We start from the raw sequence: 20,290 nt of genomic DNA, 5'->3' as shown, positions 1-20,290 counted from the left end.
AAAATATCGAAAATCATGAAGACAGTATCGATATTTTGTCAGGCAACACTGGGTCGGACCTCGTGAACTCCACGACGTGACAGGTCCAGGTTTCAGAGTTTCAGGGATGGCCTTCAGGATATTGAGAGCCTGTGGAGCTCTGGCTGGACCTAGGGTATCCTTCAACATCTCGAGAACCGGTAAAATTATTCTCAACTCATGTCATTCAGGATGTTTAAAAAATATTTACAAGTCCAGGGGCTTCTTCTAACCTCAAAATGAATTACTGTTTTTCCCCTCATCAGGATTGCAAAATATTCCCCCTGGGAGTCAGTGCACCCTGCAGACGATTAATGAGGGTACTCCAGTGAAGAATTTTGTGAGGAACGTGTCGTTCTTCAATGAATGTGAGAAAACTTATTTTATTTAACGTGCCGATGAAAAATTGTTGACCCGGCTTATAACCTCTCCATCACAAATCAAATTGTTTATTTAATTTTTTTATAGAAAAACAGGTGAATTTCGATATGCAATAAAAACAATTCGGTGAATTACTTATTTATTCAAAATAAATTCAATCATCTCTTTATTCATTTAAAATGAATCGTTTTACAAATCATTACAGAGATTAATTCACAATATAATTAACTTGAGATAGTCCTTATTATTATATCCTATATTATTAAGATCCTGCCGATCGTCTCTGGAAGTCAGCGACCCACGTCAGCAATGCAGGAAGAAAGAGAGGACGAGCTAAATCGAGAAGAATCATAAAAAATTTGAATAAAGGACAAGTAATTGGCGTTGGTAAGAAGAACATGCTGTTTCCTGGATTGAACTCTCCAGTTCTGAGGGGACGTGAGCTGGTGTATCACCAGAAGCTCCCAGACAACCCTGACTACGAGAAGGCACTATTCACCGCCAGAGATGCCATGGTGAAGAGGAGAAGAATTAAATTAACGCCATTGGAGAGAGGTTGGACAGGGGCTAAAGCTGGTGGAAGGAGTATTGGACCCCCTGATCCTGTTGGCGAAGAGACCTTCGAAGGTTTCGATACAAGAATTCTCGAATACAAAATGGTATCGGTTATGACTGGAAATCTGGGACGAAAGAGGAGAGTGAGTACAATGGTGATAACTGGAAATGGAAATGGTCTCGCTGGATTTTCCCTGGGGAAGGCATCAGAGGGTCGAGCTGCGTTGAGAATGGCGAAAAATCGTGCTGTTATGAAGCTGATGTACATTAATCGGTATAAAGAGCACACTGTGCATCATGATTTCTTTACGCAATTCGGAAAGACGAAGATCTTCGTCACGAAGAAGGCAGAGGGGTACGGGTTGGTATGCCACAGGGCAATCAAGACTTGCTGTGAAATTATTGGGATTAAGGACTTGTATGCGAAGGTCGAAGGATCTCGTTGTCTTCAGCATATCATTAAGGCGTTTTTCATTGGATTGTTACAACAGGTAAACTACGAAATTATTCACCGGAAGTGAGTGAAAATGAGCTTTCTAATTATTTATAATTCAAATAAATGTCAAATATATTTCAGAAAACGCACGAACAATTAGCTGAAGAAAAACAGCTTCATCTCGTCGAGTTGAAGGCTGAGAATGGAAATTATCCGGTTGTTGTGGCTTCGCCGTCGATTGTGAGAAAACCCGAGGAAATTCCATCGACGGAAGTTATGGATTTCACTCAATACGTAATGGGTGGCAAAGTTGTTTACAAAAAGAAGAAATATCCACCATTTTACACTCGCCTGGCCTCGTGGACCGTCAGACTACGAAAAACTGCGTATTTGAGGAATAAAGATGAGGTGAGGACTCGATTATATGCAGAACATGGGGAACTCCGGAGTTTTATGACCGACAAGTATCCGGAGGCTAAACCGCAGCTGTGGAGTAAGGCGAAAAATAAAGCCCCAGAGTAAATCAAGTTTAAATTCTTCAAGTTTAATAATCATGTATATAATTAAGTACTGAATAAAAATAGAAAGAACAGTTTCAATAACTCATTTCAGTTGTCATATTTTCATATTTCCCCAAAATTCTGAATTTTAAATTACAAGAAATTCCGAAATTTCATTAGAACTGCAAGAAAATAAAAATTTTCGAAATTCGTCATATAAAAATCAGATAAAAATAAATAAAAAATTCGGGGTGCCTTTTATTGGGCGTTAACCGGAAACAATACATTACTTTCAATAATTGCATCATACAAAGTGCACTAAAATCGGCGCAATTTTTGAAAAAAAAAAAAATTCTCGTCGACAAGCTGCATAGTTCAGACTAAACCACTGACGTTCTCCTCAAATATGGCGTATCCGAGAACGCCATGTTTCTTGTGATGTTGGTGAATTAGTGAAATAAAGACGTTATAAAATACTAAAATAACCCATAACAAATCAATTAACACATTTAGACTACATCATTTTTTTTAATTTCGAGTAATTATTTATTCGTATCGACTACACAAAAATGGCTGATGATGATCCGTGGTTATTAAAAGAAGACGGTTATTTAAACGTTGATACAGAGTGTAAAAGCATTGTGTATCATCCGAATTTAAACGTATTGCTTATCACAACTGTCGATACCGAGGTTTACGTATTTGATGTCAACTTTGGTGGTATACTTCAACGGAGTTTTTTGTCGGGTGAGACATATATTCCATCATAATTAACCTTACACCATTCGTCATTATAATTATTAATTTGCCACTAAATCATCGTCATTCCATTGTAATCCTGGCACTGTCAAGGTCGCAGTCATCTCGATTGCACTGACAGTCATGAGAGATCGATCAATTCCTCGGAGTCAATCGAGAATAGATCAATCCCCCCATTGAATAACCAATGACCGATTGCTCGATGATTCCCACTCGATTCCCAGTTGGTTAAAAAATCATCTTCGTCTTGATCATGGGGTGGGACCACTGATTCAGATCCTCATCTGTTTCCTTCTTCTCTGCTCTAACGATTCATTTGTTTCTCGTCAATCATTTCCATTTCTTTTTATCTCATTATTATCTTTGAGCGAATTCTTAAACTTTCAATGGAAGAATTAAACTTTTTCATGTCATTGAGATCATCTCGGGATTTTAGGAGAGACTTTGCCTAATGATGCTGCCACTCTTACTGAAAAATGTGATAATGCCATACGCAAGAATTACACGTCATTAACCCACTGACGGGTTTTGTTTTTTTTTTTTTCCAAGCACTTGAACGCATTCTTGGAACACTTTGAAGACTGTTGTTTCGTGTTACAAGTTTATCTCCGTGATAATAAACACTAGAAAGGAAAGTCCCCTCCCAACGACAATCGAGTAACAGATAAAAACTATTACGATGCTGACTAAAGTTTATGAAACAGGTAGAGCTAATGGAAAACTTCAAGGAGTGTATCTTGCCGAGGGCGTAGACAAAGTACTCTACACAGATGGCCGAGGAATTGGCGTGAGAAGTGACTACAATGGTGTACTCTTACTAGACACAATACTACAAACTCCAGTATTGAAGAGTGAAGCTGTGATAAAAATCGAGCTTCTCTTATCCGAGGCCATTCTCCTCCACCAGTGTTTGAGGTGTATTGATCTTCCTGGTGTTGATAATGTCCAGGACGTCCTCCACGAGTTGTGGACTAAAATTCTTGCAGCACAGGCGACACAGAAGAAAGGGATCAAAGCACAAAAATGGAATACAATATGTTTGGTACTGCCCCACGGTGTATTGAAGCTAGTGTGCTCAGGTCTTGTTATGGAATTAAAGAGACAGAATAAACACATACCAGCGTTACCAATAGCCTCTGCCATAAATGAACGACTGAACGGTCTACTTCCTGGCCTTATATTGGACAGTGGACCAGCTGACAAGGCCCTCATGTTCAGTGAAGCAGCGAGACGTGAGACATTCTCAAAATGGCCACACATGAATTACAAGTAAGTTGAATTTATTCCAACGATTTATCATTTCCTGAGACACTGGTTTAACTGATATGGAAATTATCTAGTGAGTCTAAATCGAGAAATAATGTTCTCAGATGGGCATTACCTGGACATATGGCACAGGCTGGCTTTTATCATGAGCCTAACATAACAGCTGAGGACAGGGCAATGTGTTTTACTTGCAACGTGTGTCTTGTTTGTTGGGAGCCAACCGATGAGCCCTGGTCTGAACATGAGAGACATTCACCAGCTTGTCCATTTGTCAAGGGTGAATATACCCAGAATGTACCACTGTCTGTCACGTTAGCCACTGCCCCAGCGCGTCAATCTACTGATGATGTTGAAGTTATTGGTACTACGAATGTTGCTGGTTTAGCCGCTACTGCATCGCACAATGGACTCGTCAATGTGTGGAATATTACGAGTCAACTCAAGGTGATTAATTCATGACATTCATTTGGAAAATATTCAATTATGCGGTTTTTCTATTTAAAAGGCTTTTCATACTCGATAGCTTTGAAATTAAATAATTTTTATGAAAAATTTCAGGAGGAAGTGACGTTTTACGTGTCAGTCTGCAATCAAGAACCGAACAACAAGTCTCCAATTCAATTTTACGGTGCAAGAAATCCATCGAGCCCCTACCTATCAACCCTCCCCACAGACCCAGATCCCTTGAGTGACTTCAAGCCACCTCCAAGCTCCCACAAGCTCAGTCTGACATCTCTCTCCCTCCTGGGAGGTCCCAAGCCCTCCCTGGACGACACAAAATCCAGCACAAGCACCAGCAGTACCTCCTCCAATCCTCTCCTCCTGGACATCCCCGACACGAGCATAAGGCCCTGCCTGGTAAGTGGTGTCACAGTGAATTCTTTCAGTAGCAGTAGCCAACTTAGGACACTGGAGAACGTGTGGGCCTCAACTGATCTGGCCCCATCTGCCTCTCTCGTTCGGGCTATGAACAGTGTTAACAGTGCTGCGAGTGATAGTTTAGACATAATGAAAGTAGCTGCTGACAAATACACAACCCTGAAACATCATTATCTCGTCGTCTACGATTTTCATCACAAAGCAGCGCCCCAGAGTAGTAAAGACGATCCCCCCAAGCCAGGTAAAACCAAGAAGACATTATCAGGGACTGGCACCAGTGCAAGTTCAACTGGTGGTCGCCAGGAGAATATTTACCAGGAGATATACATGTCGAAGTTGCTGTACGAAGCACCAGTGATCGAGGACGTGGACTCGGAGATGGTAGTGGGGACTCACTTCGATGGAATGTTTACTGCAACGGGTTTAACTGCCTCCTCATCGAATACCCTGTATGCCCCATCCTTTGGCTACAGTGCAGCCCCTCCCTCAACGAGTCCTTACGACGCCAATTTCAATCCCATAAATGGCACAGAACAATTTGCCTCGACCTCGGAGCTCGTCTCAATCACCAAAAAGTCAGAGATGTCTAAACCGATAAAGGAGGATCCAGTCGTTCTCCAGACAATCTCTATTGACGCCCCCTCCTCTCTGAGAATAACTTACATAGGCCCCACCAAAGATAGAAGACATCTCATTGTCACTCTGTCTCCACCTCCCACATCCCGGACAGAGCCAACACCACCGATGACAAATCAAATGGATATCGACGAAGAGAGTGAATTCTTTTCACCAAAGAGCTACATGTACTGGGACCAAAATGACGGATCAACAAAACTCCTGAATGGGGAGAATCACAACGAGTCATCGACCCCAGAGAATTCTCTCCTTTTGATCTATGCCCTTGATTTCACCGATAAAGTACCAAAAATAATTCCAGATCCCCTGATTAAACGAGAGCTCTCTCCAGAGCAAACACCAGTAGAGTGGGTTCTTCTTCCACTCCAGGAGAAGCATCGAATAAATTCGATCTCCACCGAGCCCAAAGGACAGATAGCCCTAGTCTGCAAGGACGGAGTTGTTCGACTCCTGGAATTGAATACCTTGAAGATAGTGACCGAGGCTAGATCAGAGACTGAAAAATTCATCTCGGCAGCCTATTGTAACAGATTGGAGAGACTCTGCGCCTGCAGCAGCACTGGGTCCTTGAGGTTTTTTGCGACAACCGAGGAGGACGACTCTGGTGAGGAGAAAGAGGAGACAGAGGACATTAATATGATGGTGACAGATACTGGGGCTGTCACCAATGACCAGATAACCCCCAGCACCTCAACATCATCTTCAGCTTATCAGGAGCCTATAATCGCCCACAGATCGAACTTGACTTATCCAGACCTCAAGGCCCTCTACGACTTGACTAAATTTGACAAGCATTTTCCAGCTTATAGTGCCACAGTTCCCTCATGTTGGAGTGAGATGATGCAAGCACAGCGACAGCGTCGATACCCACAGCATCTTCACCAGTCGGAGGACCAGCATCACACAAGAACCTGGAGACTCCAGAATGACGCTACAACCTGGGATGAACACGTGTTCGAGCTGACATTACCCAGAAATGTTGCTGAGGGGATTGGACAGGTGGACGTGAGGTTCTCCCTGCATTCACCTTGTCTCGAGCCCCCGACGATACAAGTGACACTTCTCAAGCAGAACATAACAGGTCTGGGGCACCACAAGTCCCCACTGACACCAGTCGACGAGCGAATACACTTCAACATCAGCAATGATCAGAAAGGGGAGAATCCAATAGTAAGTGAGGAATACCAACGTCAGCACAACACTGAAATTCTATGTGGTCCCATTAACCTGAAACGCTGTATGGATTTGTCCGATCACTCTGGCTGTGTCACCCTGACGAGCCCAAAATTATTCAGAGCTAAAGCGCGAACTCTACTGGTTCACATCAAAGCCCTCATCGATCCTGCCAAGGATCAATCTGGAAGTGGTGCCAGTGGATCAAAGAGCAGAATAAATCTGCTCGAGACAAAGCCACCAACATCGAAAAAATTGAGGATCGACGACGCCGGACCTTTCCTACCTGGTGCTGCAGTCGAAAGAATAGCAGCTAGTGCGAACAAGAAACTCGAGTACTACATCGGCTGCGACTGGATTCATGAGATTTCAATTACAGTCAGATCAGTCCAGCCAACGACCATGCCCATGGAGAGAATGCAACGCTGGGTCATGCTGGAGTCCACTCTGTTCACTGAGAATCTTCTGAACGTTGCTTGCCTCCAGGGAAGTGACAAATTTCTCGTGTGTCAGTCACTGGCACTTGATATCCTCGTGTGGGTGACTGCCATCAGACTGGCCAGGCTCAGAGTGGGACAGCATGCCGCTGAGGCCAAGGCCATGCAGTTAGACACCATCAGGTGCATTCAGGGGAGACTTCCAAGTCTTTTACGTACATGCATTTTCAATGCTGGCAGGAGTATTGCTCATAAGTGCGTTAAACTCATTGTCATCTGCAGTGAGGGCCTCAGGAACCTCGAGGATGTCACGGCTAACTCGTTCGACGAGGCAGTTCTCTCAGTAATTGTCTCGCTATTCCCGGGAGTCGTTGGCATCCAGTGGGCAGGATCTCTCAGGTGGCTCTCTGTTCTCATCACCAGACTATTGCCCCTGGACAAGAGTCACAGCGTTGCTCAACAGTGTATCAATATTCTTCAGCAGATATCTGGGGAAATGTCCAACAGGGTGAATCCCTATCACCTTTTACTGGCAACTAGATTTGGATTTTATAATAATCCATTTGAGACTGAGCTGTTTGACATGGAACCACCGATACCACCAAAATTCAGCTCAGCACCACTGACTTATGCATCGGTGGTCAATGGGGAACAGACAACTTCCTCGATAACCACTGCCACCACTCATTACACTCAGGACCATATCGATCTGCGGGATTTGCTCACTCTACCCACCAATCCCAACAGTGATCTGGTGGTTCCCAGTAAATTGAAGGCATTGTGCACTAATCACAGTATGAAGGGACTGCTGGAGGTTGAGCCACTACATTTTACCTGTCACGGAGCTTCTGATGGTACGAAGATGGAGAAAATTGATCCTGGGGTAAGTGCCATCAATTTGGGGAATTTATTCGAGAGCTCTGGAAATGGGGGAAGTGATTTGAAAAGTGTCCAATCGAATTTTGGAGAGGAAATGAATTTTCCCTGGGGAAGACTTCTCTGTTGGCCACCCCAGCAGGCTCTTGTAGTCGAGAGAATGCACTCTGGGGCGAGGAGATTCGTTACCCTGGATTTTGGCTCACCCATTCTACTGACAGACCTAATGATTCCATCGTGTAGCGATCTCGTGTCCCTCTCCATTGATATCTGGTCGAAGAGTGAGGAAGGAGATGGAACGAGACTCGTTGTGGCTGGAGATATTGGTACAAAACCTCTGGTGGTAAATGACCTACAGCCACCACCTGTCTGTAGATACCTGAAGATAACGACGATTGGTCGATATGGGATGACAACGACGAGGTGTAAGATCCCTCTGGGGATGTTCTATGGTCACATGGTGGTACTTCCTGGTGAGGATTATGCAGAGGTATCAGATCCAGGTCGTTCTGAGGTAAATGGACATCCTGATGTGAATCTTCTAGCAATGATTGACTCACAGTGCAGTATTCTGTCAGCTCTTGCTGAGGATGTGCAGTGTAGGTTTAGCCTTGCAACTGAAAGGCTAAAGACTCTTCTCGATCCTCTTCTTTGCACCGAGACCCCCAACGTCATGCACATGCAGCATTATTTGTGCAAGGGAAAGAATACAGCTGAGGGCAAGGAGCAGCCATCGTCCAAAATTTTGACTACTTACCAGGAGTGCATCATGTTCCAGCATCAGTTGAACGTCGTGAGAGGTGTTTGGAGGAGATTGGAGGCATGGAAAGGACCCAGTTCACCTCCAAACGTACAACTCGCTAATGTTCCTAGTGATAAATTACGAATTCTCGGGGAGACTTTGTCCGATATTCTACTCTACACGATGTACGAGATTGGTCCAGTGCCCCCAGTACCAACATCTCTATGTGAAATATTCACACCAACAATTTGCGAGAGATTTTTCCACTCTGTTTGTGTCGTAACACCAGCACCAAGACTCCAGCTCCATGCAGCAGCACTTCTGGCAAGAGTCGCTGGACATCAGCCATGGTGGGGGAACTTCCTGGCGAATACTCTGGTTAATCTATACTCAACATCCTCCACCTACATATTCCCACAGGACAGGGTTTTCATACTGCTGACATTCCTGGGACGAAAGTCACTGATGGCAGGGGCCAATAAATCATCGGTTGTCGACGCTATGGTACGCACACTGGGTCGACTCCTGGTGCCACTTTCAAACGGCCAATCCACAACTGTAAGACTCGATACAACTCTCATTGGATGGGTTCTTCTCTTTCTCTCTGTGTGTTTGGACACAACTGCCACTCAATCCATTTGCTCTGACGATAATAATGACAAGAACAAGGAGCACGGAGTATCATCTCGCTGGGAATTTCTCCAGGGTGAATCCGCTATGCACCGTAAATACGTGTCAGCGAGCAGATCATCTGCCTCACGAAATTACAGGAAGAAGATACAGAAGCGTCTGATGCATCATAAACAGCAGCTCCAGGACATTGAACAAGCGAAGAAGGGAACACAGTTACCCTCAACTCAGAGCTACACTTGGTCGACCATCAGTCAGATTCCAGCTGTTTTCTCCACCAAACTGGAAGTGCTGAAGTCCCACGAGAGAAATCTCAAGAAAACCCTGAAGCAACACTCGGCTTTCAAGCATTTCAAGGACATGATGAGGCGAAACGAGGCACTACACGTTTCAAGAGGCCCTCGAAGCCAGTCCTCTTCGAGTACACGATCAGAGCCTCCAGAGATTGACTTAGACTGTCTGACAAATCTCTCCCATCAGCATGTGCTTCCAGTGGCCCGTGGTCTAATCTCCCTGATACTCAACAATTCCTCAAACGTCGATATGTTCCTCCTAGCTTGCAAGGTTGTTGCTCGTCTGGTAGTGTCCACTCGTCCAGTGATTATCCTGGGCGAGCTGATGAACGAGGATCAGCTCATGAAACTAATTAAACTGGCAACAGGCAGCTCAGACACCGCCTGGTCATCTCACGCCATCAGCTGCCTCCTGCAGGACCTCCTCGAGGGTGGGAGACTCTTCCCCAAGCCCTCACCTTCCACAGACCCTCCATCAGAGGGAAATTTCGATGGTTTGGGAGGAGATGACTCTCAACCCCCTCAAGAGGACTTGGCTGGTGTTGCTGGCACTAGTGGGTCGACAACAGTCGTCAACGACGAGGGATTTGCCGATGGCGATGGCGACGAAGACACTCAAGACAGCATTGCAGCTCCTCCCATAGCCTCCACCTCAAAATCAAATGGTTTCGAGCTCTCTTCCTTCCTCGACTCCGATGACAGCGAACTCGAGGAGTTCCTCGACGATATTCTCGAGCGTGGAAAAAACATGCTGAGAAAGGGAAATGCTATAACAAAGCTGCCACCATCAGCGAGCTCTGGTATATCCTTGGCACTGGATGCAAGACTGGAGTACGGAGTTGAAATGGGAGTGGAGATCTCCCTCAGGAGATACTCCACCCTGGGGGCTTACAATCTACCTCTCAGCATAAACGCCACTATTCAAACCCCAATAGAGAGCAATCGCTCCCAGGCAGGTGGGACAAGAGCCTCCGGATGGACCGACAGAGGACAGGACATCAGAATGCCAGCAGAGCCCTCACCCTCAAGCCTCTCGATGCTCACTCGGTGCTTCGACAGAATATTTACTGATCTCTCCCTCCAGGACTCCAATACCAGTCTCGAACTCGTTCTCCAACTGTGGCTTACCCTCAATCTCGATGCAACAGTTGATTCAACCTCAACTCAATTTGACTCCTCATTAGTCCCAGTAATTCCTCTGAGCTCCACTGCAATATCCGGTTTGATAGCTGCATTACTCTGGAATCCAGTGTCCTTGAGGGCGTGGTGTCTAGCCCTGCAGACGCTTACACTCACCAGCAATGAGCCAATGCCCTCGGATCACGTGGACCCCAGCATCAGTACACCACTCGATGGACTCCTTGGAGGAATGGCGAGTTGTATTGTCAAGGACAGAAATATGGGGGCAATGTTGCTGAGGCTTTTATCAGGTAATGGCTTGAGCGTGGAGCCCAGGGACAAGCAGTACATGATGGCAGGGCCCAGGGTGTGTTTAGCCCTCCAGGATTTTCTCGTGAGATTGGAGATGAGGTGTGACGTAATTACACCAGGCAGTTCCCTGGGAAATGCCTTGAAGGAGCTTCTTCTCCGGGTCGTCTACCAGCTGGTGCAACCTGGGGGTGCCCTTGTGGCTAGAAGAGGTCCCCTCGATGCCCAGTGCATCCTCATCACCTCGTTGATCAATCTGAACTTCACGAATACCGATCTTGGTACAGCAATGAGTATAACTGAGTGCGTGGGAGTTCTGGTGTCGAGTTACGTCAGAGGTGCCAGAGTTGGGGTGCAGTGCAGCGGTGCAGTGGACATTCCAAATCAATCTGGGAGTTTTGGTGGGCTTTTTGCGTGTGTTCTAGGAGGTGGACCACGTCAGGGACGACCCACCAGCTGGGATACCCTCGTTGTGGCACTCATCAAGCTAGTCTGCAGACTCGTCCAGACACCCCTGCCCTCGAGACTCTCCAAGACCGACAGCTCCGCTGACATGGAAGTGGCTGAGACCTCGAGATCAGATATCAATCAAATCGGCTCACAGACGGACGAGAGTAAAGTCGCGGAGCAGACGTCAATGAGGATGAGCCAGGGTGCAATACCCAAACCAAAACATCCTTGCGTTACTGACACTGTACTCCAGCATGAGCCCACGATGATGAGGCTCCTGGGGGCCCTCGGTTCGAGTACTAGATCCTCATTAGCAATGTTATTTGGGGAAGAAGCTGCAACTGGAGCTGTCTCAGAGCTCGGAGATCCTGCCTCTATCCCAGACGCCACTTTCCAACTTCTGATGACTCTCATGAGAAAAGCCACCAGTCCCAACCTGGTGCTCAATCCTCTGTACCGATATTTGTCATCCACCCACGAACAAATGAGTAATGATCGACAATTGGGTGTTATGCAACTGTCAGAGCCCCTTCTATGGTACATTCTGAAAGTCCTAGATAACGAAGCATCATTATCAGCCTTCACCTTGATGGGAGGGGTTAAAGTCCTGTGTGAAAATATGGTCAAGTCCTCGACTGTTAATCAGACCAACACTGGGGCCTCTACTCCTGGTGTAATCGCCCTCGTCATGCAGCATCTCTCTAATGCTCCTAATCTGGCCGCTGCCACTGCAACCACGAGCAAAAAATCCTCAGGTACTCTGGAGACTTACGAGGATGGGATTCTGAATTTCGCTCCACTCGGGACAATTTCCTGGGTGAAGCCCATGGTGGAGCCTGCTGATGTACTCATACAGAGTGCAGCACCTCACAGAAGGGCAAGGACAGCAGCCTGGAGTTATCATTTCTTCCCGGGAGAGGCCTGGGTAGATTTGACTATCACTCTACCTTGTGCTATTTTACTCCGAGAAGTGGAACTCCAGCCTCACCTCACCTCCTTGGCGACCTGCCCCTCAGCAGTGGCATTAGAGATTTCTCGAGAAGGCAACACTGATTTGACACCAATCTGTCCCCCAATGCTGACAGCTGGATTAACATTCATCAGGTTGACATTGTCACAGCCTGAGGTTGCAACGTCAGTCCTCGTGAGGCTGTACAAACCCAGGGACTCCACAAATATAAGTCTCAGTCAGATTAGAATCCTCGGGACCACAGCATTCGGTGAGATAAAATCTAGGAACGAGACAATTGATGAAGAGCAATTCACGAGAACGAGTTTGGGATGGCTGAGGCTTGTCCATCAGTGTCTGTCTGTCAGCGCTTTATCCTCAAGTCTCTCCAAGGAAGTTCTCAACTCTGCAGCAGCTGTGGAGGGACTTGTTGAAGCCTGCTGCAGTCTCCTGCTCCTGCCAGCTCCATCCCTCTTCACACCAAACCTCGAGAGAGTTCTCCTCCAGCTTGGACTCCACTCCAAGGAACTCGGACTGAGATTAATCAGTTTATTATTGAACAACAGGTGTGCACCTCTGTTTGGTGTTACCACTCAGAAGGCATCAACAGTTCAGCTGGTGGTTGAATTGCTCCAGCAGTTGTGCTCCTCCCAGGATTCAGGAACAGAAGCGAGAATTACCGCAGTGCTGACGTGGCTTCATACATCTGCAATGAACAGTGTAGCTAGATCACACCAGAATAATCCAAATGTCGTGAGTCCACCGGCGATTTACGTGCACTGCATCTCGACGATCATCTGGAAGGCCCACGAGCTTAGAGATCGAATGTACAATCTAGAAGAGCTTCTCAGCGATGATCTCTTTAATTCTCTGTACCAGTGGACCCTCTCCCTGGAGACATATTCGGCCCTGAAACAGGCGATCGATGCCACCCTCTGTGCACTATGTCACGTCAGGCCATCGCTCTTTCCTCTTCTCCTCCAACGAGTGAGAATTCTCGTTCCCAATTTGGCGACCGATCACTCAGCCTCGATCTCGGATGACAGAAAAGAGAGCGAGGGACAGACTGACGACAGAAAGAGCGAGTCCGATGCTGAGGAGTGGTACTCCAGGCTGCAACTGCCTGAGTACAAGTGTCTACAGTTGACTGAGGGACAGCTGCTGACAGTTGCTGCTGCAGCCAGATCACCACCTGGTATTCAACAGCTCATTGACTCTGGATTACCTGCTCTTCTTGTCACCAGTATCAAGGATTTTTGCAAACACGAGAGTGGCGAGGAGTGCGGAGAGGGGAGTGCCTTGACTGACAGTGATAAAGCCAGTGAGGCTTTTGGCCAGAATAATGGGGGACTCAATATGATGGATCCTGACAGCGTGGCTACGGTCCTAGAATTTCTCACGCTCGTCTGCTCCGAGGGAAAGATGAGGGATTGGCTGGGTAGAGAGGGACGGGGATTCTGGCTGCCACTTGCTTCGTTACTCAGCAATAGACCGGTGGAAAATCCTTCTATTACTTTTGCTAGGTAAATATGAAGGATTGACAACTTAAGCTGCGGGAATTTTGATTTTATATTTGGGTGGGGAAAGTGTTGGCAAAAATGTCATCGCATTTTTCTTTCGGAAATCTTTAGAGAACATTTTATCTATTAATAAAAATAAAATTATGAATCGCTCCAAGGGATTCTAATTATTTATTCACAAGCAAAAAATATTTTTTACTATATACTAGGGCGATATTAAAGCGCACGTGGAATTTTATCAGCTTCAAAATGGTATGCCTTATATATTTCGCAAGTGAAAGAATAGAAGACGTAGATATCTGAAAGTGTCGGCTGACTCAGCGTGACACCGATTTTTTTTTAATAAGGGCATTGATTATTTTCAGGAGATTTTAAATTGTAAATTTGATTTCTGCAGAATGAACGTCTCGTACACCAGATTGGAATCAGCGATGATAAAATTCTTGTCTCGCTGTTGCTGGTGTCACCCTAATAATCAGAAATTATTGGCCGAGCTATTGACAGATGTAATTCTGCAGCAGAGAGTTTCATCAAGTGAGTAGATTACTGCATCAATCGAACTGATTCACCTAATGTTAATGAAGGATATCAATTTAATCAGTCGAGGACGATCAGCTGATTGCATCAATTAATCAAGTGTCAATTGATTCAGATGTACGATATCTTCACGGAATTTCGGGATTTACGCGGAGATTGATCCTCCAACTGTTGCTCGAGGGTGAGAAGGTGCTCGTTTCAGTGAGATCAGAGACATCGATGACAGTTACCACTGGTGGTGGCAATACTGTTCCCTCGATGCCACCCCATCCAGAACATCCACTTGGACATTATCATCAGTTACTCTACATTTCTACCCAGTCCACCGTGGCTGATATATTGCAACAGGTGTCCGGTGAGTTCAGATTGCCACTTTTAAATAATTTTATTCACTGAGTAGATAAATCAATCATTTTAAAAAATCGATCAATCATTTTAACAAGACCCTCTTCAATTATTTTGAACTTGAGGCCCAATCGTGAAGATGTAAAAATGTCTTTCTTTTTTTATAAAAAAATTTATTTTTTTTAATTATGAAATTCCTCCAAATAATGCAATTGGGCCTTAAAATTCTCAAAATATTTGTTATTTCACTGTATTACTCTCAATAGTTTAGTTATCTCTTCCTTCATAATATCACGAATCATCTCAACGAAATACATGAATTTCCCTCGAAACACGGAGACATACGTAAATGTTGAAAGATAAACGGATGAATAGGAGAATAGATAAAGAAAAATGACCCCCATGGTACAGGTGCTTGGCTCACTTTGCTCCTACCGAATACATATAAGGAGAGTGAGACTAATAAAAATGAAAGGAATCAGGAGTGGAAGGAAGTAGGATTGGCATTCATGGTAGACACCCTGAGCGTTGCTGCTGGAAATACTGCCAAGGATAAACGTGCCAAGGAGGCGTCCAACAGGTCACAGGCCCGTGGACCCATCATTAGAAAGCCCCGTTTAGGCTCCGGTATGGATTACCAAAAATCAACTTCAATTCAATGTTTTTATTCCCTTATTTATCACAATATTGTCTATTTATCTTGAAAATTCAGTCTCCTTGTTTCCTATTCAGGCTCATCCCATCAAAATTTTTTCTCAAATATTAATCGAAAGAATGAAGTGGGGATCGAATTAATTTTCTCTACAGCTCTTGTTGATTAAAAATGAAAATAGATCTTTTCTGTTATAAATTTTCTGAGCAACAAAACAGATCTTATCTCAAAAATCCATTGAGATCGAAAGAGCACTCCTGGAAATTAATGAAAGGATTGATGGCCTGAATTTCAGAGATCTTTTTCGTTACAAATTTCTAGAGCAACAGAAAAGATTCCTTGGAATTTTGCCATGAGCTCCAGAATCTTCATTCTATCGAGATTCCAATAAAAAAAAAAGTGATATTTAAATTATCGAAGCCTCTCTCTGTCTTCCAGAGGGCACGTCATCCTCGAAGGGTACCTCGAGTACTCAGGGCTCATCGACCACCTCAAGCCAACAGTATTTAACCCACTCATCCCGACCAAATTCCCCACTTCTCCCCCAGCTCTGTATCTCTCAGCTCCTAGCCATTGCCGAAGACTCAGGTCTCTCCCTCTCAGAGCCCTGCCTCCACCTGGTGCTCCGTCAGCGTACAAAAGACACGAAAGACGATACCCCACACTTCGAGGACAGCGATCTCCTGACTTACAGAAGAATCGAGAGTGCCCTGGGAGTTTTTTCGTCAGGAGGTGGACTCGCAGTCCTAGCTAAGCATCTGCCCCTGGTTTATCCAGAGAGTGGTCGAGCCCCAGTGTTACCTGAGAAATCGCCATCCCCAGAGCAGACAGACGCCGAATGGGTGAAGGTGGAAGCGAGTGAGGACATCTACGAGGACGTGGAGGAGGGTGGGGTCAGCACATCTCCCAGATCGACTCCACCAGCGCCCCACGTACCCCTGCACTCTTTGGCAGCTTTTGGACTGTTTCTGCGCCTTCCGGGGTATGCAGAAGTCCTCCTACGAGACCGAAAGCAGGCGCAGTGTCTTCTGAGACTTGCCCTTGGTGTCACAGACGACGGAGAGGGTGGAGACATTCTGGGCTCACCCCTGGCAGCTTCACTCCCCACTCTTCCCTTCCAAGTACTCAAACAACTCCTGGAGGCAACTCCACCGACCACTGATGACGGACAACTCCTTCGAAGGACAATGGTGGACATTGGTGCTGTTCTCCTACTCCTCAACTGTCTTGCTATTTTTACTCATCAAACAACAACCTACAACGATAATCCTGATCAACGTATTGGACAGACTGGAGGTCGTAGTGATGACAAATCCCACCTATACTGGGCGAAAGGCACTGGTTTTGGTACTGGATCGACCCAGCAGTCCTGGAACGTCGAGCAGGCACTCCTGCGTCAAAGATCTGAAGAGGAGCACGTGACAGTTTTGCTGAGAGTCCTCGCCAGTTACATTGGACATGGGGGTGGGCCCCAGAGGGAGCTTCCAGGCACCTTCTCCGAGCTCATGGCTAGATCCTGCCTCCTGCCAGCCCTCTCCTCCTACCTGAGAAATGACTCGGTTCTGGACATGGCACGGCACATTCCCCTTTATCGAGCTGTTCTCCAGCTGTTGAGATCCATGGCACTCGCACCACAATTGGCACCACTCCTACTACCAAGGGCCAGCAGATCTGGTGATCCCTCCATTGTATCGTTACTCTCCAGCATGAGAGTGTGTGTTGACACGTACGTTCACAAGATCAACAGGACAAGGGGAAATAAATCAAAGTCTCTGCCAAAGTATCCCGATGATTCTGAGGACGAGGGACTTGCCACGTTGATCCCTGATATTCAGGAGAGTGCGACAATCGTGCAGAATGCAACGTCGAGACTCGCTGCCACTGGGGAAGACCTGGCTGGACCCAGTCCAACAGCACCAGAGTTACATCTGCGATCTCTCGAGCAGAGGTACCTCGAGGTAATGAAGAGTCTGCAGTTCGATACCTATGAGATGATTGCTGAGAATTCTGATGGTGGGGGATACAAGTTTGTTGTCTCTTATCACTTTGAGTCGAATATGAGAGCTGCTGGGGACAGGAGTCATCCTGCCAGGGTGAAGAGGCTAGCACAAGAGGCCGTCACTCTGTCCACGGCTCTTCCTCTGTCTTATAGCAGCAGTGTATTCGTTAGATGTGATACTGATCGACTTGATATCATGAAAGTACTCATCACTGGACCTGCTGAGACACCGTATGCCAATGGATGCTTCGAGTTTGATGTCTATTTTCCACCGGATTATCCTAATAGTCCCATGCTCATTAATTTAGAGACCACTGGGAGACACAGTGTCAGGTTCAATCCTAATTTGTATAATGATGGGAAGGTCTGTCTCAGTGTACTCAATACTTGGCATGGAAGACCGGAGGAAAAGTGGAACGCACACACCAGCAGTTTTCTTCAGGTTTTGGTGTCGATTCAATCACTCATTCTCGTCCCAGAGCCCTATTTCAATGAACCTGGATACGAGAGGTCCAGGGGAACTTCCAGTGGCGCACAATCTAGTCAAGAGTACAATGCGAATGTCTGTTTCGCTACTGTCAAGTGGGCCATGCTGGATCAGATCATCAATCCATGTCCTTGTTTCAAAGAGGTGAGAACTTCGTCAATGTGTAGATAAACAACAATTTTAGGACAAGTTTAATTCAATTTGCTGATGACAGGCTGTTCGTTTTATTCTCCATACAGAGACTATTGTTTTGGTTTCAGGTGATTCATACACACTTCTGGATAAAGAGACATGAAATAGTTGCACAATTGGAGAGTTGGATAATGGACATGGAGATGCACGGATCAGACAGGAAGTCTGCTCGTACAATATCACTGAATGCACTAGCACTCAGGGTGAGTTATTGGCTGGAGAATTATTTTTGGATCGATTGTTGTATGAAAAATTTGAATTGACAATTTTTTCCTCGGATATTCAGAGACATTACAGACTATTGAGAGATGCCCTTAATAAGCTGCCAACCCCTGAGGGTCTTGAGGATTTAGCAGAGCCCCTGCAGTCACCAGCGACTTCTCTGGAGCTTGCAGGTACCCCAAGTACCCCAAGTACACCACCAACAAGTTCAACAACAACAACACCACTGGCACCAGTGCCCCCATCACTCACAGACTCAGTACCATCCCTCAACAACGCCAGTGCTAGTAATCACCTGCATCACGACATTGACACCGACGTGGAAATGGAGAAAATGGTCTCGAAAGTCTGTGAATAGCTAATGGATGTTGATAGAGATTGTTGGACGTTTCTAAAAAGTCTATTTGACAGTGTTATAAACATTCATAACTGAATTTCAATCATAAAAAATGGATAAATAATCCAAAAAAAAAGAATAACTCAAGGATCAAAGTGGTCGAACGCTTAAATAATTCAAAAAGAAAGATGATAGTCACAAAAATGTGATTCTTTGTTTACCATTGGATTTATTCTTATTTTATTTCGTTTTTTTTCTTGTTCATTATTTTTTTAGTTCGTAGTTAAAGAGAGGGAAAAGCTCGAATTTGTGCGCGAGTGAATGACTATTTTTTCCACATGTTGCAGATGATTATGATACTTCCATTATTGGGGGGAGTACTTGAGGGGAATGGCATGGAGAAAAAGCGGATGTACACGTGATTAAAAAGAATGGAAATAAAGTAGTGGTGAGGGGAGGGAGATGTGGGAGTTGATGTTTGTAGTGATGTACTTGATTGCTATAAATGTACACTTGGAATTCTACTGCTGTTGTCCTCCATGCTTAGTACATTGATGATTTTCTCCTCCTTTCTATTGTCCCCCCCCCCCTTTTTTTTCATTTTTTTCCCATTTTTCATGCAATCTTGACTGAGATTTTCGCAAAAACCCCAGATCGTTTTGTTAAGAAAAGAGAATATATTGCGTATGGAATTAATGGCCTCTTTGATGTTATTAGAATGAACGGAGTGTATTTGTTCAATATTTCTCGTAGAATTGACGAAGTTGTTTCACGTCGACGAAATTTTTTCTGCCTCTGGGGTGAGGCTGCCAGTGAAATAAATGAATAATTTTGTTTCACGTCGGATGATTAACAGAGATGCGCTCATTGAATTTTATTTCATTTTCCGCATTGCATTTTTCATGAATTATCATTTATTTTCGTGCATTTATCGGGATTTTTGTCGTGAATTTGGAACAAATTCGTCGATTCCTGAGGAATTTTTCATTATTTTACATTTTTAACTGATAATTTCGTTTAATTCCTCGATGACAGCCATATACCCCGCAATATTAATGAATAATCCTAGTTAAAATAACGAAGTGGAAGATTATACATTGGGTGAATCTGAAAATAAATAATGATAATGAGAAGTACAAGTGGGTGGGAGTGGTAAAATCGATCGAATAAAGTGTAAATAAAAAATTGCCAATAAGTTAGAAAGTCGTATTAAACGCATACGTGTTTCTATTTTTAAGAAATGAAGAGATAAATAATTGAAGGAATACGAGAAAATGATGGATAACAATAGCAACAAGGAATGGATAAAACAGCCATTGCCCTGAAGTGTAAATGGGATAATCGTAAAATTTAGATAAATCGATCGATTCAGTCGATTACACTTTCATAAAGTGGCGATGTATGAGGCTAGACAAGAAGTGTGTTAATAGTTATTTATAATAAACGAGTATTACCATTTAAAATATCCGATATCAATTCAATGCTCCACGTAAAAAATTTCCACATTTCCCAGTGAGTTTTCATCATTTTTTAAATTTTTAAAGCGAATTAGAAAAGTGAATTCCCATCCAGATTGAAAACTAGATTATTC

General features: G+C 44.8%; 2 protein-coding genes across 3 annotated transcripts; both read left to right on the top strand.

Moving 5' to 3' along the window:
- The first annotated feature begins 36 nt into the window (after nucleotides 1–36).
- LOC105266843 (28S ribosomal protein S5, mitochondrial) lies at nucleotides 37–1,996 on the top strand. Its single transcript, XM_011305278.1, has 4 exons — nucleotides 37–179; nucleotides 285–386; nucleotides 667–1,445; nucleotides 1,532–1,996. The coding sequence occupies exons 1-4, from the start codon at nucleotides 107–109 to the stop codon at nucleotides 1,910–1,912; spliced, it is 1,335 nt and encodes a 444-aa protein (XP_011303580.1). The 5' UTR covers nucleotides 37–106; the 3' UTR covers nucleotides 1,913–1,996.
- A 343-nt stretch (nucleotides 1,997–2,339) lies between these two features.
- Nucleotides 2,340–20,159, top strand: Bruce (BIR repeat containing ubiquitin-conjugating enzyme). 2 transcript variants are annotated; one of them, XM_011305276.1, is made up of 10 exons: nucleotides 2,340–2,637; nucleotides 3,354–3,918; nucleotides 4,020–4,359; nucleotides 4,474–13,931; nucleotides 14,326–14,462; nucleotides 14,581–14,820; nucleotides 15,222–15,437; nucleotides 15,901–18,092; nucleotides 18,209–18,343; nucleotides 18,427–20,159. In XM_011305276.1, exons 1-10 carry the CDS (start codon nucleotides 2,460–2,462, stop codon nucleotides 18,718–18,720), a joined length of 13,755 nt encoding a protein of 4,584 aa, XP_011303578.1. In that variant the 5' UTR covers nucleotides 2,340–2,459; the 3' UTR covers nucleotides 18,721–20,159. The 2 variants fall into 2 exon arrangements, with proteins under 2 accessions (XP_011303578.1, XP_011303579.1); XM_011305277.1 differs by lacking the exon at nucleotides 15,222–15,437.
- Nucleotides 20,160–20,290: the final 131 nt, after the last annotated feature.

Source organism: Fopius arisanus, unplaced genomic scaffold (genome assembly GCF_000806365.1).
Source record: "Fopius arisanus strain USDA-PBARC FA_bdor unplaced genomic scaffold, ASM80636v1 scaffold00042, whole genome shotgun sequence".
Taxonomy (NCBI): domain Eukaryota; kingdom Metazoa; phylum Arthropoda; class Insecta; order Hymenoptera; family Braconidae; genus Fopius; species Fopius arisanus.
The sequence above is the reverse complement of the archived record's forward strand: the minus strand, read 5'-3'. Positions and strand labels throughout refer to the sequence as shown.

Coding starts and splice junctions, on each gene's coding strand:
- LOC105266843 (XM_011305278.1), top strand. CDS start 107: ATGGCCTTCAGGATATTGAGAGCCTGTGGAGCTCTGGCTGGACCTAGG. Junction 387..666: donor CGTGTCGTTCTTCAATGAAT/GTGAGAAAACTT, acceptor TATATTATTAAG/ATCCTGCCGATCGTCTCTGG. Junction 1,446..1,531: donor TCATTGGATTGTTACAACAG/GTAAACTACGAA, acceptor AATATATTTCAG/AAAACGCACGAACAATTAGC.
- Bruce (XM_011305276.1), top strand. CDS start 2,460: ATGGCTGATGATGATCCGTGGTTATTAAAAGAAGACGGTTATTTAAAC. Junction 14,821..15,221: donor TATATTGCAACAGGTGTCCG/GTGAGTTCAGAT, acceptor CCCATGGTACAG/GTGCTTGGCTCACTTTGCTC. Junction 15,438..15,900: donor AAAGCCCCGTTTAGGCTCCG/GTATGGATTACC, acceptor TCTGTCTTCCAG/AGGGCACGTCATCCTCGAAG.